The sequence below is a fragment of the Serinus canaria genome, chromosome 14 (assembly GCF_022539315.1).
Source record: "Serinus canaria isolate serCan28SL12 chromosome 14, serCan2020, whole genome shotgun sequence".
NCBI classification, from domain to species: Eukaryota; Metazoa; Chordata; class Aves; order Passeriformes; family Fringillidae; genus Serinus; species Serinus canaria.
This window is the reverse complement of record NC_066328.1, coordinates 10,750,783-10,771,396: the sequence shown is the minus strand read 5'-3', so window position 1 is coordinate 10,771,396 and position 20,614 is coordinate 10,750,783. Positions and strand designations below refer to the sequence as shown.

Genomic DNA, 20,614 nt, shown 5'->3' with positions numbered 1-20,614 from the left:
AAAGTATTTATAAGTGCATGTTATCCACTGTCATTCACACTTACCAACCCAGGCACAGCAGAAGCAGGGAGAGGACAGACTGGGCTCCTTGTTTGTGTTTACAGGTAGCTATAAAAATTGTTTTGTGTACATGTATAATTAAGAATAATATTATAAATGATATGTAATACAAGTATATAATTATTATCTATACAAAAGGCTGTTTATATGTGTATGTACATGTATTTTAAATTCCTAGGTATATATTTTATATACACACACATACATACATTCTGTATATACTGTTGTAACTATTGAATATACATTTTGTATATCCACCTGTAGGTGTCCTGGAGCACTGCCCTCCTGTCAGGGCTGGGGTTTTGGGGTCAGGGCACATGCAGAGCTCACAGTGGGAGCTGCTGGAGGCTGCAGACAGAGCTGAGGCAAAAACCTCACATTGGGTCACATACAAAGGACACAGTAGGGGACATGAGCTGACGCCTGTAGACACCTCACACTGCCTGAGAGGCACATTCCTGGCAGCCAAAAGCAATGAAATGCTGTGGTTCCAAACCTCTGCTGACATCCCAGATCATTTATTAAACATCTACAGCACCAGCCCAGAGAGGGAGCTCTTCCCTTCCTGCTGCACAGCAAAGCCCCATCTGCTCCAGATATTCCAATACCCCAAGAAAATTACACCTTTACTGCACAGAGGTGAAGCTGCAGCACCGAGGGCTGAATGGCCCACAGTGAAATGCAGAGTGAAAAAAAAAACAAGGTAAAGCTCTGCTTGGGAAACTCTTAGAAAGCAGCAGTATCGCACATCCTGGTATAAAGTGTTTATTTGAGACTTCACAATTAACACAAAGTCTTCCTGTCAATGCCTTTTTTTTTTTCATACAGTCAATAAATTTGTATTAATCCCTCCCCCATGCATGATTGCTGTTTATTAATCTAAGCCTTTTTATTTTCATCATGAAAAAATAAAGCGTTTCCCCACCCTGTCACCTGTTCCCTGTACCAGACTGTGCTGCATTACAGAGGAGATGGAGAATGGCTATGCCTACTGCTGGGGGTGAAGTTACTCCATTATTTATTGATTTATTCTTTTTTTAACAGAAAGTGTTAAATGAATCAATCACCCAAGAAAAATAAATATATCATAAAGAACCAGAAGCTCTGCAGTATCCCTTTTCTTGCCATCCAGCCCAGTTCAAACACATACCCTGCCCACGGCAAACTGCTCTGCTCACAGCAATGCTGCCGCCTGCACGTACAGCTGGGAACTTACACTGGCAAAATCTCTTCCAAAGTACAGCCACAAGCCACAGGACATATTTTAGATGCCAAACTTTTAAACATAGGCAAGAGAGATCCGCCTGGAAGCCAATTACCTGCGTTCCACTGATGGGCTTTTACTCAAGAGCTATTCAACCTTGTGCTTTTCAGGAAGTATCGGCTAAACACACGCGTGGGCTCAGCCAGAGCCTGGCCTTGGGGAGAGGGGCAGGCAGTATGAAGGGTGTGCATGTTACTCATGGCAGTGGAAGCAAGTTCCTGCATCAATGTCTCTTGGATGTGCATCTCAAATTATGCTGCTTGGCTCGTCTCGCAGTACTTTTGGCACCAGCCTCGCAAATCAATTATTCAATTGCTCCCCCTGCCTCTCGAGATCTTCCTTGGAAGAGGGCAGAGGGCAAGGAGGCTTTCTCAGAACACAGATGGTATTGGGTAGGCCGTGAAGGACAAGCCCCATGTTTATGCTTTATTGAAAGACTGTGCAAAAGGGAATACTGCATCAGAAACCGCAGACTATGTTTAATCAGTCCCAGCCGCTGGATCGGAAACCCACTAACAACTGCTCCGATTGGTTCGTTTGGCTACTTTTTGTTGGTTTCTTTCTTTTTTTTTTTTTTTTTGTACATAAATAATATAGACCGACAGTATAAACATTTCAGCAACCATTTCTAAAAGACCAGAGGAGCCCTTTTAGGAGCCAAGAAACAACTGCAGGATTCAAATTCCAAAAGTGTCTTTGGAGTCATCGAATCATCAGATTTACACGGCACCCAATGACAACAACATTCAGTCGAGCTCGATAGGACTGCTGTCTTCCTGACCATCTTCTGTGTCATCATCTTCCCCAGTTCCCATCAGACTGTTTAAAAGATTTCCTAGAATAAAATACAGGACGTCAAAATCATTAGTTTTACATTCTCATCTCAAAAACTTCTAACTAATCTTCCGTCATGCTACAGTACAGATTTCTGTAACAAAAAAAAAACCCCAAGAGTTTTGAAGTAGAAGAGTCTCACCAAGACATTAGAAATCCCACGCTGGTTTCCATTATGAATATTGATTTGGGAAGCTGTATACTCTTAGCTGTTCACTGATACTGTTCCTTCTCCAAGAATACACTTGAATAACCCAGTCACATATTTATGTGCTACATTTGCACCCTCAGAGGGGAAAAAAAACCCAACCAAAAGAGGAAAAACACACCTCCAGCAGTGAAACTCTCAAAAACCAGTCACAGTTTGCATCATGCTGTAAAAAAATTGTCTGAAACTCAGAGGCATCAATTTAAAGATGCCTGAATTGCTGAAAAGCAAATTACAGATGGTAGAAACATGATGTTCATGTTTTTCATCAGGCTTTGGGTATCAGTGAATTGATGTTTGTAGGTAAAGCTTCAAGTCACTTGACAAAGAAGCTTAGTTCTCAGGGAAAACATTAATTTTATGCTAATTTCATTCAAGAGCCAGGAAATGAGGGCTGAAATCTCTATTCCATTTCAGTCCTTGTAGAAGGGACTGAAGGACTGAATTAGCCCTTGTAGAAGGGCTAATTTCAGAACTTCCTCTTTGGACACATTCATATTGTATCTGTACTGATTAGATCTCTACCAAAGCCCCACACTTGGTTTAAGAAAAACCAGTCACTAAACTCTGAGGAAATTAAGCTTTAACACCAGTAAGATCTTTACATTACAAAGCTATACCATAATGTCAGAAATTAACCATAAGAGTCTTTTTACTGCTTCCCCCCTTCTCAGTGATGAAAAGTCTACAAGCTCCCCCACTCTCACACGCAACCCATTCATCTTGTATTCTACAGCAGGGGCTGTTCCTACAGGCTACAAAAAGAATTATAAATTGCTTAGAATAGATTATCTGTTTCCAACACAGGTGTTTTATCCAGGTCACTGATCAAAGCCTGGAGGTACCTATGAGCAGAGCTTACCTAGCAATCCCCCGTAGGACGAGGTCTGCTTGGGCGGAACTCCGAAGAAAAGCTGTCCTATTCTATCTAGGTACTGAGGGACACAAGGTGAAAAAAGGCAATTATTTCATTTACAGGTGGAAATACTGGGCAGAAGTCACCCAGGCAAGGTACATCACCAGCTCTTATCTACAAAGCTGGAGACAATCAGCCATTATTTCACTCCTGAGTGAGTTAAATCCTGTTTATGAGTAACTCACCTCATTATACATGGGGTCTCTTTTCAGCGAAGGTTGATACTGTTCACACAATACTGTAAATACTGTTAGTTTTCCTCTAGAAAGGAAACAACCAAAAATGTAATCTCAGTTAACAACTGAAAAGGAAACCAAGAAGGACATGACAGAAATCAGACTGTACCCATCAACTGCCAACAAGAGAAACCAGATGAAGTTTAGCAGTGGTTGCACAAAGGGTGGACCCTTCTCTATCGAAGGATGTTTCTGTGTGTATGTCGTAAAAACAACTGATGCGCTGGTCTTATTTTTTAAGCAGAGAAATCTGAAAAAGGAAAGAGAATGGGGCAAGTTAAAAACAAAGGGTAGAGAAATAGTTTCACCACTGAGAAAGGGAAAACCAAAATCTACTGCACTTGTGCAGAGAGGCCGTGTCAGGCTTGAACTGATGGCAAAATGAAACTGTTAGAGATGAACATCTTTGGGGATGGTTTGGCCATCAGCTGAGGAAGGGGAAAATCACTACTAGAACACACTGTGGAATAGGCAGGTTGGGAGGGAAAACAGACATTAAATATTTATAGAATGAGTTCAACCTAGATCTAAGCAGATTGTACAGGACAGTTACTAAAAGAGAGCATCAATTTGCAAAATGTGGAAAGACTGGCTATCCTGTAATTCACATGAAAATGATATTGCATCTACTGGTCCAGGGTTTACTATGCTGAGTTAAAAACTGAATTAAAGACCCATTCATCCCCAAACACATCTCCTTTCAGTATGTATCTGTCAGTATTTGTTGATTTGGTCATTCTATTCCACTTCAACATAATGTGGCATCAGGACCACTAATAGCTTGACACACATGCCTAAAAATCTCGTAATAAAGCTGTACTTTGAGCTCCCAAACCATTTGTCCCCAACAGATCGATCCCTCAAACAGATCAAATCCTTGTTCAGGTCCAGTTAATTTAACTGGCAATCTCTGCAAGTCCCATTGGCCTAACAGGCCTTTATCTGGGACAAATGCTGTCAGCAAGCACTAGGAAGGCTGCCACAAGCCATGTCATTTTTGATGGCAGGCTGGCCTCTAATTCTGCACCCTCACATGTGCAAGGGCTTGGGGCTGTTTTGTCTCACTGACAGCAAGGAACTGCAATTATTTTCATTAGGGAATAAACTACCATGCAAGAGGATTTAACACAGTATTTGACATCTTAGCCAGTAAATGATGCAGTAGAAGTGCTGTATAAACACTGAAAAAATAATCTTGTAACTTCTCCACAGAATTTCTCCCCATAAAATTGTTTGAGTCCTTCACATATTGGATTTCCATAAAGGATTTGCTATTGCTCAAAATCACAGCAATCTATAGCAACCAGCTATGGAAAGCAGGACAAATCTGACATGACAGCTCACTGCTGCCAAAAGAGAGACAAACTTGCTCTCACCTCCTCCCTCTCCTCCAACACCTACTCTCTCCCTGACTCCCTGCCACACAGTCCTGTCTCCACCTCCTCCTCAGACTCCTCCATGAGCTGCCTTCCCTGCCTGAAGAAAGTCATCAGCTGATTAAACACAGTAAAATTGGCTTTGTCAACCTTCATTCTACATGAGCTCTGCAAAAGCACACAATAGTTTGCATTCCCACCTCCTACAAAATAAATGCCAAAAATGAGAGCCAGCAGCAACTCTGTCAAGGCAAGAACCATCAAGCTGCTGCTCACAGACCAGGCTGACCATGACAAGTTGCCTCTTAGGACCTTAGTGAGAGCAAGTTCTGTGCTAAATACAGGGCCTGCTTGAGTGCAGTATTTGTAAGAACATATAGATAACCCCTAACTAGACACAAAGGGGTGTTAATAAAGCTAAGAATTGTGCTTTCAGGCAATTAACGTAATTTCAGGTCTTGACCTTAATACATTATTTTACTTTTTCTCTCCCCAGTCTGACAAATTTAACACATCAGTTTTCAGACAGTTTTCTCCTGTTGTTCTGGCCAGTTTCACAGTTTCTTTTGCAAAGGCTGTGTGGTTAAATTAGATTGGTCCCACACATAATGTCATCTCAGCAGAATGCTTCAGAAGAAGTTGAACACCTACTGTAGTACTGCCTGAGCTACAAACATGTCCACCTCACTGCGGTATCCGCGGGACGAGGAGTATTCCACCAGCATATTTGCACAGCCCTCACCATCTGTCGAGTGCAAGAAGTGATACCGGGATTCACTATAGTTTTGCTCTAGAAAAAGAAAAAGGAAAAGGCTTTTAAGAGATCAGTTCAGTTAACTTGAACATAAAAATAAATTTATTAGGCTTGTACTTTATTAGCTGGTAAAAGAACATGAGTTACAGGTGTGGTACATAAACAAGACAGCTAGTAAAAAGTCTGTAAGTTACAGATAATTTATAAATGGAGATAATAATAAATTTTACTCGAAGTACATTTGAACAACTGATAATTAATACAGTTTACTCAATTACAGCTACTGCTGGCTTGAACTTTGGTTGTATCATTTTGTCTAAGTGAATGCTGACACTTGATGTGCTATCACCAGTGTTTGGGACAGGAATCAAGAAATTCCATATTAGACCAAATGCACCAAGAAGTCAAACAGCACCTTCAGCATCCTTCTTTCAATTCCTATTTTTAGCTTAGTCCACTCTTGCTACCAAAACTAAAATCACTTCCATGTGCTGAACAGAACAGCAATTATACAGGAAAAATGGTGTAAGAAATGGCAATGATTTGTTAGAACCTGAAGCAAAGGATTGTGTAAAATCAAAGCAACAACAAAACTGGATATAGCTGCTAATAATTTGAAAGCATTGTTTTAAAAATCTGAGCCTTTTGTGATGAAACTCAAAAAGCTATAAAGAAAATGTGGGCATCTTGCTCTTCAAGAGAACAGCGAGCAGGCGGCTGCAAAATGGAGACTTTTACTTTCAGAGTGCAACTGTTTCTTATCCCAATTGCAGCAGCCTCTAACTTGAATGCTGTGAGAAAAATCCTTCTTTTCTGGCTGGCAGCAGCCATCAGGCTAACATAAATCCCAGGAGAGCAGCTAGGGAATTGCCTATGGCACACAGAGAGGCTGCAGCATTGACCATTATTGGGTCAGGGTTGTTACATGAAACCACTGTCATCACTTGGCTGCTACTGAAAAATGTAAAATAAACAATCATCTTGCACAGTTATCCATGAGAAACCACAGAAAAAATGGCATGTATTCAACTGTTCTCAATCACCTTTGTTATGTTTTGAACACAAGACTGTAAATACTGGCTATCATCCACAAGTACAATAATTACTTAGTGCATTTTGTGTTTTTCTTACATCCCATCACAAGTGATAAAATGGCTCATAAATCAAAGGCAACAGCATTCATTTTGAAATAATCCTGCTGGCCAACTTCTCAAAAAGTACTTAATTACAGTCCAAAGACTGGTTTGGTGCCAGGTGATGTATTTCAATCTTTGTCATGTTTATCCAGGATTTAAAAACAAAAATACTTGCCAAGAAAACATCTTTGCTTCCCAGCAATTTTCCTCCTTATGACACAGTCAAACTACCTCAATGTCTAAAGGATCAACCTGCCTTTTACAGAGAGCCTCGCAGCAGCTGTGTTTTGGATTTTGCACTAATATAGAGCTACAGACCCTTTTTTTTTTCTGTAACATTAGGAAGACATTAATGCAAAAATCAGATAATAGCAGAACTCAATCACTTCCATCTCAGCTTCTTTAGGTTATTCCCAAAGCAGATCTCTTATAACACCTTGCTTTCAACATTTTCAAAGGAATACACAGAAAAGCCAGTTGATTTTTCTTACCTTTCCACAGGGTAATAGCTAGTAACTGGTGTAGTTTTGGATGTCCAAGTTTTCCTGATCCCCCACTGGACCATTTTAGTGCTCTGGATACAAAAGCCACTCTTTCAGGAGAATTTGGATCCATTAAACTAAACAATTTAGCCAAGTTTTCTAGAAGCAATAAGATTGAAAAATATTTAGCATTAAGAAAAATAAGATGATCTGCTGCTTCTAATGCAGCTCTAAGATCCATCTTTAGGAAGGCAGCAGTGTTAGTTCCAAGCATGCCCACAGAGTCATCAGGAACCCACAATTCTCTAACAAAGTTTCCCCCAGACCATTCCTATGTGGAAGGTAACCCTTAGCCATGTTGGGAAGGCATCCAAAAAGGATTCCAGCTTTCAAAACTGTTAAGAAGTCACTGTGAAGGGAAAGCACAACTAAATGCCACCAAACCAAGAGCAGAGGTCACCTCACCTAAAAGGTCTTCTGCTACTTTTGCATCCGACTTCTCCAAAGACTCCAAAACCAGCATGGACAGATCAGCAGCGCTGTTTTGCTACAAAACAGACACATACTGGCAGTGATGAATGTATCAGGGCATTAAAAGAAACATCAACCAGAATTTTGGCAGCAGCAGGTTTAATGCTTTTATCAACAGCTAGGGCACAGTATCAAGTCTCAGCCTTCCTGATAAAAAAATTATAGTAATTTGATGGCATCAAAGAGAAGCCTCCAGGAAAGCAGAACACAGGCATTGTTTGGATGCTCACAAACACTACTGCTGCATGTTCCAGCTTGGCATAATCCTTCTTTGTGGAGAAAGGCTCAACAAAGAGATAAAACAAAAGATTACAATGCAATTACCCCAAACATTTACCACTGGAAACTCACCATTCATTTCTCAAAATCCTGGGAGTAACAATTCCCTGCCTTCAAGCCAGACACACAAAACCAGTGACTTACCTGGTTATGACTGAAGAACAGTAAAGCCCCTGAATACATTAGTTCTCTTGCTTCTGCATGTTTTCCTTGTGACATATACCTGAAAAAAATACCAAAGCCATGATAAAAATTACCACTAAGTTAGTTTTGTATGCTTAGAGTTACTTATATTTAAAAGATTAAAAGACTGATAAAATTTAAAATAATGACAACAAGAGATTTATTTTGAAGTCAGCTTAGTTTCAATAATGATGTAGCTTGAACTGCAATTAGTTTTCTGCTCCAGACCTGATGGAATAAAATGAAGAATATAAGAACGAAAATGGAGAGAGCTACAAATACGTTGCGGGGGGGAACAAGAAAAGGGAATTAATACAAGACTTCAACTGAGCAAAAGATGCCAAAGTACTGAGCCTCTACCAAAGCCATTCCAGTGAAACAACTTTTGTAATACCTCCTGGAGAGCTAGCTGACCTTTCCACTGGTCCAAGTCTCTCTGATCACTGACGTCCTCTGCCAGGAGACTGTCCTAGCCCTCTGCTGAACCAAAGGAGCTCATCTCTCATGGGTTTGAGAGTAAGATAAGCACAGCCAGCAAGATTCACCATGCAACACTTCAAAAGAAACAAAATATAATGCTTCAAAACACACCTTCCACCCTTCTCACTTAAGAGTTAATGAAGAAATAAGGAATTAAAGAATTTGCTCCCAGTGGTTACCTCAGGACCTCTTATCACAGAGCTGTGATTGCAGCCTCCTGCACATCATCACTGTCAGTAACTACAGCTCTTGGAGAGTCCCAGCTCCAGCCTATAAACACAGCATTTCCCATAAAAGCAGTTTAGGTGTGGCAGAGTTTCCAAATTCCATTTCTCTCAACTGCTGCTCAAAAAGTCTGTGCTCTCAGTAGCTGATTTGTTCACATCACAGAGGTAAGTGTCAGCTCTACCCTGCTGCTTTAGCACCTGCACTTTGGTTTGTCCTCTGTGACACACTGGCTAGGCTGTGCCCGCGTCACCCCTTTCTGTTCCTGGGGCTCAGGGCAGCCCCTCTGCTCCTGAAGCCCCAGGGCCCAAAACCCAAGAGTGCCCTTGGGGTGACAGAGGGGTTGGTGGGACAGCAGGACAATGTGCCCATGGGGGTCACACCAACCAAAGGGACAACCAGAGCATCCCTAACCTCTTGTGCTGTGCCCTAGATTCCTGTCACATGTGTCTCCTCTGGGGACAGGCCATACACACAGACATCAAACAAGGGAGGAGACACTCCTCCCATCCAGCTCATCAACTCTGAGAAACACCAAGGTCTTTTATCCAAAACAGAGCTGAAATAATGGAAGGCACAATGGTAGTGTTTTGGAATAATTCTCAACAACTCAGATCTGCAATCACCATGGTAAATGTGAGTCAAATGAACCCACAGCTCCAACGTTTTTATAGTTGGGCTCCCATCCAGGTTTGCTTCTAGGAGTTGGACTCAGCATGGATCCACTTCCACAAATTCTACTGCCAGTAGATTCACAATGCTATATGGAAGCTCCTAATCTGAGAATTATTACAGATGATACTAAAAGCTACTGAAAACAATTTTACTATATAAAATACATTTTAAAGAGCTGAGGTTTTTCAAAGAACTTTTATCAGAAAGCTTGTTTAATAAAAATAAATATTGATGACATTTCTCTAAATGGTATTTATAACAAGAGAAATCCTGGAACACATTATTTACACCAGAAAAATGACCTACAAGTATCAGGGAAATAGAAATGGATGTAACAAGGATATTACACTTTGAAGAGTGATTCAGTTACCAAATCATGAAGAGAGAAAAGCTCAGCCCAGCCTGGGGAGTAGCAAACACCACCAGCTCAGGTGTGTCTGGGGGAGCTCAGGGTTAGGCAGGAACAGCAGTTTTCCACCTGCTCTGTGGATCACAGAGGGATAATAACTCTGCAGGAGGCAGGCTTATGGTAATCTTTCCTCCTCCACTTCTTCCCCTCCTCCACCCTAAAATAAATCTCAGTGCATGAAACTGAGTCAGGATTTCAAGTTTACCCTCTGACAGATGAGACAAATGTTTTATAGGCATGTGTGTTCAAAGGGAATAAGCACTGACTATCCCAATCACAGTTCCAGAGCTCAGGTCATCCCAGTCAGCATTAATGTGTCTGAAAAACTGATTTTTATCACATTTTACAGAGGATTGACAAGACTACCCAGCCATGCAAATGTTACCCTTTAATTTAACTGAACACATCCTTTCACTTTTATTTGAAATGGAAAAGGCAGGATCTTTGATTCCAAATTAATTCAGGGAGGCTTCAGTATGTGAGTTAATACATCCAGAAGACTGGAAGAGAAGTGACCTCCTGAGCCAAGACTTCTCACACCACTGCAGACACCACATCACATAATCCCTACTATAAAATAGGCCAGGCTTTGTCTTAAATTTAGATTTATTCTCAAATACAATTTAAGTCTTAAGGCCTGGATGGTGCCTGACTGATCCCATCAGAGGGGTTATGGAAGAACAAACTGATTTAATGGGATGGTGCTGGGACACAGGGCAGGGCAGGGCAGGGCAGGCTGGCTGATGTATGCTGGGAGCACAAGCAGGATTATGCACCAAGGACTTTCCTCCCCGCTTTCTTCCATGACTGTTATTTTTCTGTGCTTACTCATAGGCCTGTTCTCCTCCTAACACAGATGAGGGCTGAGGATAGGAGACACAAGACAGCACAGGGAGGGTGGTGTCCAGTTTTGGACCTCTCACTTCAAAAAAAACACTGAGAGGCTGTAATGTGTCCAGAGAAGGGCAATGGAGCTGGGGAAGGGTCCAGAGCTTGAGTCTGATGAGGAGCAGCTGAGGGAGCTGGGGGGACTCAGCTGGGACAAAAGGAGGCTCACGGGGGACCCTTCTCTCTACAACATCTGAAAGGGGGTTGAAGCCAGGTGCTCCTCTGCCAGGCAGCCAGTGACAGGATGACAGGAAATGGCTTTAACAGGAGGTTCAGGTCAGACAATGGGAGAAATCTGTTCACAGAAGGGGTGGTCAAGCATTGGAACTGGGCCCAGAGAGGTGGTGGAGTCATGTTCCCTAGAAGTGTTCAAGGAACAGCCAGATGAGGCACTCAGTGCCACCATCCAGCTGACAGGTGATGAAAGCCAAAAGTTGGACCTGATGACATCAGAGGTCTTTTCCAACCTAATTGATTCTGTGAAGCCAAATTTCCATCCTGTCCTCTCCCAGCAGAACCACAAGTAAACAAAGCTGGGACCAGCTGAGGAAGCTCCTCGAAAAAACAGCTGGGACCAGCTGAGGAAGCTCCTCGAAAAAACACCTTCTTCTGTGCTCCTGCAAGCAAGGGTCTCCATGTTAAAATCTGATGAGAGAAAGGGTGACCCCTGCAAGTTACAGTGGACCTGAAAAATGAAGCCTAAAAATGCTTGGCAATCAAAACAATCTCCTTATGACAAAAAAGGCAGTAGTAGCATTTCTGAATAAAAGCCCAGGCCTGCTCTACTTAGTCACTGTCACGTACACACCACTACACCAAGTGGAATTTATTCCAAAAAGCTCCTCCGAGCAGGCGATTCTGGCCACCCTGAGAGCTGCCCCTTCCCGAGCGCGGCTCCGGGGTGACCGTGCCATGAAACAAAGTAACCCCGTGTCCCGGCTGAGCAACAACCAACCTTCAAACCCTGCAACCCTGACTCGCAGCCACCTGACATTCACACGGAGCTGGCAGAGCAGCGGCTGTGCGGGGCTCGGCTCCAGGACGGCCTCGGGACACGGGGCGAGCCCGGACCCGAGCGCCAGGGGACGCCCGGGGAGACACCCCCAGCCCATCCCGCTGGCCGGGGGGCTCACACGGCGCGGCCGGAACGTGGGGCCACCGAGAGGCGTTGGGGGACGGGGGCCGAAACTCCGCTCTGCCCGTGACCTCCGGGCAGCGTGACGCAACACCCCCGGCGCCTAACCGGACAGTGCCCGGGCTGCCGGGACGCGGACCGGGCCGGGGTCTGGGCTGGCCTCCAAAGGCCGGAGAGCAGCGGCTCCCCCGCCGCCCCGAGCCGCTGACCGAGCCGGCGCGGCCAAGGCGGTGACGCGGCCGAACCGGACCGAGCCTGGGGCCGCCGCACCCCGGCCCGGGGCCCGCTTGGGCCGGCGCCGCGCGCCCGCCCCACCCCGCCCCCCCGCGGGCCAACCAGGGAGCGGGGCGCTGAGATGGACAGAAGCGGCAGCCAATAGAGAGCGGTCGTGGGCGCGGCGGGCGGCAGCTAGGGAGAGTGCGTGGGAAGGCTCTGGAAGGCCGGGCGGGGGAGGGGCGGCACGGCGGGCCCGGCGCGGCCCTACCTGAAGAACAGCGTCCGGTACATCTGGTGCGCCTCGTAGTAGTCGCCCTTCTCGACGCTGGCGCGCAGCTTGCCCTCCACGCGCTGCACGCCGCCGCGGTTTCTGCCGCCGCCGCCTTTCGCGGCTTCCTGCTCCGCCGCCATGATCGCCGCCGCCATCAGCGCGGAGGACGGGGAGGGGAGGTGGGCGCCAGGCGCATGCGCACGCAGCCGCGGCGCCCCGCTGCCCGGCTTCCGCCCGCTCGGACGGCGGCCCGCGAGGCTCAGCCCGCGCGGTTGCGCGCGGCGTCCCGAGCGGCAACGGCGGCTGAGAAGAGCGTGAGGAGAACCCCGGGACTCGAGCCGGGCACGGCCGGGCCTGGAGCCTCAACAGCACAGGAAACTGCAGGATAACTTAAACAAGTAATAGAAATCCAGGAACGGCTGCTGGAGCGCGGGCAAGCAGCCTGGCCGAGGAGCGCTGTGGCACAGGGATCCAGGCAAGGCGGAGGGCACAGGGGTTAAACCAACTCCCCTCCCTCCCACGGCTGGAAGGGATCCAGCAGCCACCCAAATGTGCTTTTTCCCGGCCCCCGCACTGGTGTCACCGACCAGGCACACGCTGGTCCTCGGCCTGCCCCTTACAGCGTTGAGCCCCTGCCCCTTGTAAAAGCCTCAGTGAAATCCTCCCACCACTGCCCCAGCTCGGGGCATTGGAGTCACAATCTTTCCTCACTTATTTAAGCAGGTGATAAAATTAAAAAAAAAAAAAAAAAACAGAAAAGAGGCTTTATTTCTTGTTTCAAGTATTACATGCACTTTCAAAAATTAAAACTCTTTATTTAAACATCTCAATAGCATCTTGTCAGTTTGGAGGCAGCAAAGAATAACAGACATTTTGAAAAGCATTTACAAAAATACATTGCACAAAGTCCTATCTTGCGTTTTTAAAAATAAGTTAGTGTTATTCAAAATATTCCCCCCCAGCTACCTAATTTCAATTTATACAGGATAATTCTAATTTTAAATATGTAACCTATAATATGAAAACACCTGTACATGTGTCATCTACTCCTCTGCGTAGGCCATGGGTTCTGTCTCTACGTCGAATGAAAAAAAGTTCTTCACATGGAGACTTTCTGTATTTCAAACATTCGAGGACTGTTGTGCAACATACATAACTCAATTCAGAAAACCAGTCAGCAGGTCCATGTGTAACAGTTCTGTGTAACTACAAAATGCACTAGAACAGCGAGATAAAAATTCTGCAAACAAGTGAATTTCATGAATCTTTTCCAAAAAGGATCTTCAAAGCAGCAAGGCTAAGGGGGGCAATTAGCGATTTCACCTTGTTCTATGTGAAAATGTTGTTTCCAAGAGCAAGTCTACTCATCTGGTACCCGACTAAGGCTTGTGGGGAGGATCAGGAATGCCCGTGTTTGCACACAGCAGCGCTGAGCTCGAGTCCCTCTGGTAACTGTGACGCGGCGAGAATTGCTTCAGGCTTGTTTTCCACACAATTCTCACAGTACAAATGGAGAATAACAATCAACCAGTCTAAGAAAATCTTGTCCCACTTTGGACAAACTAAGGTAGTGCAACTGCTGTAGAAGGCTTATCAGCTCCCAGCCAGTCAGTACATCAAGGTCGATGCGGGATTGACACTAAAAAAAGAACAGAACTGGCCAAGTTGCCATGGTAAAAACCCTTAAAATAACTTCAGTTACTTCAAGTTATCCCTGACTTTTAGAGCAATTCGCAGCCACAAATTACAGTAGAGCATTCTCAGTCGCTGGTGTTTCAACTGGTTTTGGTTGTGTTAGCTTTCCCTGACAGAAGTATTTATTATATTCAACATGTAGCAAAGAAGCCCTTTTGGATCCACCAAAAAGGTTAAAACCAACTGTCAACTGAAGGACACCTTTAGCCACAGTCAGTGTTCAAAATGTACCACAGTTTTTGGCTTATGGTGCCAAGCTAGCAAAAGTAGGCAGTTAAGTCCTGGATTAAAAAAGAACAGATTCCTAGTTGCAGAAAGTGTGGTTTATTCTTTTTAAAAAACCTATACATTCATTTGTAGTAAAACGTGTGTCACCTGTTTGCCAACTGGGCTGTATGAACCAGAGCTGTTTGCATGCATTATTTCTCTCAGCATGGACACAGAAATATGAAGCGAACTGGCAATTACAAGCTGAGCCTTAGAGCAAATAAAAATTGGGGTTTATACATTTCTGCTGACAGTCTTCTGCCTTTATCAGAGGATCAATAGTTCTGCAGTGTGCATCTTGCATCCTCGTCCTTTACAGATTCCAGTGTTGTAGGCTTCCCAGTATATACAGATTAGGAACAAAATGTACAAAGCAGCCACCCCCAGCTGTAGTGTGGATTACTCAGCAGGTTTCCCGTGCACTCTGAACCGATAAAGGCAGGTGTACTCTGCATGGCCCCAGTTAGAGAAAATCCTCAGCTCCACTATTTGGAATGCCTCTTCATTTTTCCCCTGGAGAAGGAAAAAGCAAACACACAAACCAGTGTCAGGGTTCTGGCATAAACAGCTGCAACTGAAGCTTTTTTAGTTATTAACGACTGTTGGTACTTGTAGGAACCTAAGCTATGCCTTGGGAATTTTCTGTTTCTTTGAGAACCTCCCTTGCCTTACAATTATTTGTGAGTCTGAAGCAGCATGGAACAGACTCTTCCCATGTTTAGCAACTTTCCCCCATCTGTGTCCACAAAGCAACAAGCCTTCCTCCCCTCTCCTCTATTTAGGCCATAGGTTTGAGGCACAGGTAGATACTTTCTACCTCAGCTTCTACACTGCCCACAAGAGAACAAAGCCTTTTCCCTTCACTGCTCATTGCACACAAGTGTAGAAAATAAAAGAAGCTTTTTCCTGACACTTTAAATCTTTTAATCCAGACATACCATCACTGGAAACATCTGCAGTGGTTCTCCATCTTGATCATATACATACTCTCCTAGAAGCTTGCCTTCCTCTTGATATTCTTCCTCCAGACCCTGTAACAACAGCATTAGGATTTTTGCTTCCATCAAATTTCCAATCAAACCCAAACTAGAAGCATGCCTACACAGAGTACAAAAAGACAGCCCTTAATCAGAGTATCAAGGCCAGGATCAGAATATTTCCCATGTAATTTTAAGTTCAAGCACAGCTCTGTATTCCAGCTTCCTGCCCTGTAAATAGTTGTACTGTTTACATATTTTCATGGTCAAACCCTTAAATTTTCATGGCTAAATCCTTATCACAGTGTACAATATAAACTGCTCAAGACAAACAGTGAGAGAAAATCAAGGCTTAAGTCAAGATTCAGATGCTTGCAAGTGACTGTTTAAGCATTTAGAAAAACCTGACAATAAGTTCTTAGATATCATAACTGCTCTCTGATGTACCCTGTAGTCTGTTCTGAAATCCTGCCTACACAACTGTGGTGCTGGGTAAAGTGAACTAAAAAAAATTATTTAAGGCACATCACAGTTAAGGTACAGAGACAAAATGGGAGGGATAGTGGGTGAAGAGATGAAGAATGGGAAGGAGGATGAAACAAAGTGTATGAAAAAACTAGATCAAATAAAGAAAACATCATCTCCCTCCAAGTGTTTACTACTGTATAGAGCAAGAGTAAAGAAACAGCTCACCCAAAATTAGTTGCAACACTTGTTATTCAGAATCTCAAAGCTCACAAATATTTTTAAGAGCAATGAGTGAAACAGTTTATCATCTTAGCTGTCCTTCCTCAAGTTACTCTTCTCCAAGGTATGTAACACAAATATTCTGTGTACAGACATCAACTTAAATTCAGAGACAGACTTACATATACTGCAAAATTCCTAGGAGCACTGGTGATATTTCCTGTTGGTGAAAGAGTTTTTGGTATGTGTTCCAATGTAAAGGCAGTTGGATAGATCTTCATGGAAAGTCTCACCACAAGATAGCCCTGTGATCCTTTGAAAGCCCAGCAGTTCCCTGGATACATGTCCGGCTGCACAGAAGGAAGGTGGACAGAACAAGATGGGACACAACAATAAAAACAATGTTGCAGTGTTTTCTGGTTTATTGCAATAAAGAGTTGTAATGAATTTTGACTTCTTAAGGACAGTCTTAAGCAGTAAGGTGCAGAAATGATCTCCTTGGTGGAACTCTTCAGGAAGGCAGCACACCCACCTGAGCTACCAGTGGTGTTTTGAAGACCTGCCTTGAGATTAGTTCTCAACAGGAACTCTCCCAGCCCTCACACTTTGCACAAACCCAGTGCACCACCCAAGCTTCCTGTGACTCTCTGTTTTGCTAGACTAGGACTTCAGCAGTGTCCACGGGCTGCCAGAAGAATCCCACTCATGGGAACACAGCTCCAAGTACCTGTGCCCCGAGATATTACAGAGATACACCCAGCACCCAAAGAGCCACCCAAACCACTCCACACAAAATACCACTGCTTCATTTGTTTACTTTGCCTTTAATTACCTGAATCACCACCCTGGGAGACTGAGAGTAGTACCACAGAGGAATTCCAAAGAGGCTAATTAATGCTGTCTTGGTCTCATAGGTTTCAGAACAGCGAGTGCTCAGAATGCTGCCACCTCAAAAAAGACAGATCAAGTTAGCAGAAATAGAAGTCTTCAAGAAGGGATATGCAATTAAGAGAGAGATTTATACAAAGCTTAATAAATACCAGACTAAAGATATCATTAAGATCTAATAATTTTCTGTGGATACAATGTTTCTATCACATACAATGTTATCTTAAGAACAGGTTAAAGGCTTTTCATTTCTTTCTTATCCAGTTGTAGACGTATTGAGAACTCTTCTACTCATGTCCAGGCACACCTAGGCTGTTGTACAGGCCTGTACAGCATCACAGATTGCAATGATCTGATGATCAGGCAACACACAAAAATGCCCTGCTAAGCTTCACTAATAATTTTAGTATTTCTAGAAAATACTACTAAAAACATGAATAGTAAAATGGTGTTTCCTCTACTATTTACCTCCAGATTCCAAGGCAAAATCCACCATCCCAGTCTTGTCTTGAGAGTAGAGTTTCAGTGCATTATTTACAATAATCTGTGCTTGCTAGAGGTGTACACACACAAGAGAATGGAAGGAAAAATATTTTAATAAGATCAAGTGATAAAATAATTGATATTTACATATCTGTGAAGTTGCAAGCATCTTTTTGAGATGCTGCACTTCATCACAAGTCCTTGAAAGCCTCTGTCACAACAGAAGCCACTTTTAATGGATGGTTGTCTGTCTTAAAATACAAGTTAATACTGCATCTTGACTGCTGGTGTGTTGTTTTTTTTTTTTTTTTTTTAAATCTGCATTCCTTCTTCCCAAGACCCTGAGCTGCATTTCTTTGGTGTACTTGTTTCTTGGGAATTCAATTTTCAAGACAGCACACTTAAAAACCACAAGTGTTGGTTTTTTTAAAGGCAACAATCAATGCTGCAAGAATATACTAGATAAAGCATTTTCTGCAGTTCTCCTCATTTCAACTGATGTTTCGGACATCTCCTAAAATCATTAACATTTCTGTTGACAGTCATGCTCCACAAAATGCCCATGAAAGAACTCTTTCCAGTTTTAGTTGAAGTTGAGGCACTATAACTCACTCACCGCTTCTGTGATTCCAGAAATCCCTGCATTAGTCACAGCATTTGTAACTACTTCAGATGTTAATTTTTGGTTTGTTACAGACATATGGAGAGTAATATTTTTGAGGATCTGCAACTCAAGATCCCGCAGCACAGTCTGTAGATCACTTTTGCTCACAAAATTAGAGGTAAGCCACTGGAGAAGTGATTCAGGCAAGTCTTCTTGCTGATCACCAAAAAGCAATAGCTTGACAGATTCCTTGACCTGGGCATCTACCTAGTGGAAGACATTAATAATTACAGTTATTAGTTTTTATAAATATAGATAAAATATAAAACAGGCACATAGCTAGACCATTATCACAAGTCATTATTTAGGTAAAAGTTGATAATCCCATCTCAGTATTGCTGTATTATGTTGGCTACATTCCAGTCAAACCTTTTAAAAGGCTTCAAAAGAACTTAGGCAGGATTTTTTAGAAATAACTCTCAGATAACAAACTTAATTTGCTTTTACATGAGTTTCTTTTCCATATTTCCATGGGTTAGCAAAATACATCAACAAAGTACTCTGCAGAGAACTGCTACTATATCATAACTTCCAAGCAAACCCCTGCCATTGCAGAAAACAAGCAATAAACTCCTCTCCACCAAAGTGTTATGCACCAATGAAAAATTCACAGTAACCCTACATATAACACTGCCATTCTTTAAGATTATTACTATCCCCATGTTACGGATTGCAGTGCATCTCAAAAAGTTAGTGAACAAAACCAAGTAATATCAAATTTTACTGGGACAGTTAGAGAACTTGTAGAACCTACTTGTTCGTGAATGACATCCATTTTCCCACAACTCGTCTTCACACTTTCCCCAGATAACAGCTCCGATTTCATAGAAGCCAGCTCCAGTTCTAGCTTTTTAATTTTGGACATAAGTAGACTGTATTGATCATCATCTCTGACAAAAACAAGGAGTCAATTATTAGGAAAGAGTAGTTGGAATCATTCCATCAAATTCCAAAGGTGTGAGAATATACTTGTCTATACAAAGTGCTCTCCCAGTTCAAGTGCTCACCACAACACACATGGTGAACTTGCACCTGTAACATACTGCTACTTAAGGCCTACTTAGAAATAACATAGGCAAAGCAAAGTATTTTGAAGTAAATGGAAAAATCCAGCAGTGATGACCTTCAGATTATCACCAGGCTGACAAGTTAATAACTCAAACATATACAGATTTGCGGGAATTTAAGGCCTTCTGGCAAACCAGTCAAACCTTGTGTGAGTTTGCAACTGGTTAAATTGACACAGCTCAAGAATTTAAATACAAAGCCCATCAAAAACAGTCACTGTATATTTCACTAAGTGATCTGAAGGAAAACTAATGCATTTATAAGAGGATGAGGAGTCCCTCATTCTCCTATACTATATAAATAGCTTTCTCTAATCAAAGTGTAGTTGTAGGGTTGCCCCCACACTGGAGTAGGGTCCTGTGCTGATGTTCAGCACCACAATTGAAATCCAGTACAAGACAGAAGTGCTCTTGCTGACAATACAAGCAGTTAACTAACACAAGATAAGGATCACTGTCAGTTGGCATCAGGAGCGAAAAAGCAAAATGTATTTGAAAAGTGCTTATACCTTACTGATTTTGATTTGGCTAGGTCAAACTCCTTCTGGATGTCCTAGAAAATACAAAAGTTAAGTATTAACATATACAAAGAAATTCAAGTGAAAGAAAGGAGGATAAAGAATGTTATATGAAAGTAAATTTTAGCACCACCTGCATGGGACTGCATACACAATTATGTTTGTGCCTCTGTATAACAAGGTTTCATTCCAAATAGAATCTGCCTCAAGGGTCAAGGGAATAATTTTTAAATTTTGGAATGTAACCCTCTCCAAAAAGGGGGAACCAAAATACAAACAAATTTTGAGACTTAGGGAAGTGTAATAACCACAGAAAAGGAAACTGCTGTTTGAAACAGCAAATAAAGTCAGTATGTTTTATCAACAGATTATAATTAGAACAAGTCAGCAAAGCTCACTGTCCATACCTTGGATTCAGCTGAGAGTTTTCTAAGAAGTTCTTCCAGTGTCTGGATGCGCAACTCGTGTTCTTTGTGTAAAGCCAGGAAATCAGTCTTAAAAAACAGAGAAGAAAAAGGTATTTTGTTTTGGAGTACAAATACCATAATTGATATTTTCTGCAAAGTGCACTTTTCATTCTGTTCTGTGAATGTTTAAGTGATTTATCTTGTATGTAGTGTGAGAAATTACAAAATCTGTAATAAATACAGAGGTCTGATTTAGCTGCAATAGGGGTTATATACAGGGAACTTTACCACAAAATCCCTGCTTTGTCACTAGTCCTTCCTATAGTCTTTTTTATCTGTATAGAAACAGAATAAATCCAGCAGCTTTTCAGCAATGTAGGAATCTACCTTAGGCCACCTGTCT

The 20,614-nt window shown here is 42.8% G+C and overlaps 2 protein-coding genes across 10 annotated transcripts in view; both read right to left on the bottom strand.

The window, feature by feature from the left end:
• Window positions 1-809: 809 nt before the first annotated feature.
• GET4 (guided entry of tail-anchored proteins factor 4) lies at window positions 810-12,755 on the bottom strand. Of its 2 annotated transcripts, none has more exons than XM_009091838.4 (9): window positions 12,556-12,755; window positions 8,221-8,299; window positions 7,732-7,813; window positions 7,276-7,425; window positions 5,546-5,684; window positions 3,628-3,768; window positions 3,468-3,543; window positions 3,229-3,301; window positions 810-2,159 (listed from the first exon to the last, which is right to left on the bottom strand). In XM_009091838.4, the coding sequence occupies exons 1-9, from the start codon at window positions 12,711-12,713 to the stop codon at window positions 2,071-2,073; spliced, it is 987 nt and encodes a 328-aa protein (XP_009090086.1). In that variant the 5' UTR covers window positions 12,714-12,755; the 3' UTR covers window positions 810-2,070. The 2 variants fall into 2 exon arrangements, with proteins under 2 accessions (XP_009090086.1, XP_050836204.1); XM_050980247.1 differs by lacking the exon at window positions 12,556-12,755 and adding an exon at window positions 11,892-11,915.
• A 549-nt stretch (window positions 12,756-13,304) lies between these two features.
• Window positions 13,305-20,614, bottom strand: part of SUN1 (Sad1 and UNC84 domain containing 1) — a 32,984-nt gene continuing 25,674 nt past the window's right edge. For all 8 annotated transcript variants that reach the window (XM_009091842.4, XM_030229507.2, XM_050980245.1 and 5 more), the window contains 9 exons: window positions 20,212-20,298; window positions 19,796-19,839; window positions 18,974-19,109; window positions 18,172-18,426; window positions 17,541-17,625; window positions 17,017-17,132; window positions 16,367-16,534; window positions 15,459-15,551; window positions 13,305-15,033 (listed from right to left, as the gene is read on the bottom strand). In XM_009091842.4, coding sequence (XP_009090090.2) covers window positions 14,920-15,033; window positions 15,459-15,551; window positions 16,367-16,534; window positions 17,017-17,132; window positions 17,541-17,625; window positions 18,172-18,426; window positions 18,974-19,109; window positions 19,796-19,839; window positions 20,212-20,298 — 1,098 coding nt within the window. In that variant the 3' untranslated portion in view covers window positions 13,305-14,919. The remainder of the gene's footprint in view (window positions 15,034-15,458; window positions 15,552-16,366; window positions 16,535-17,016; window positions 17,133-17,540; window positions 17,626-18,171; window positions 18,427-18,973; window positions 19,110-19,795; window positions 19,840-20,211; window positions 20,299-20,614) is intronic.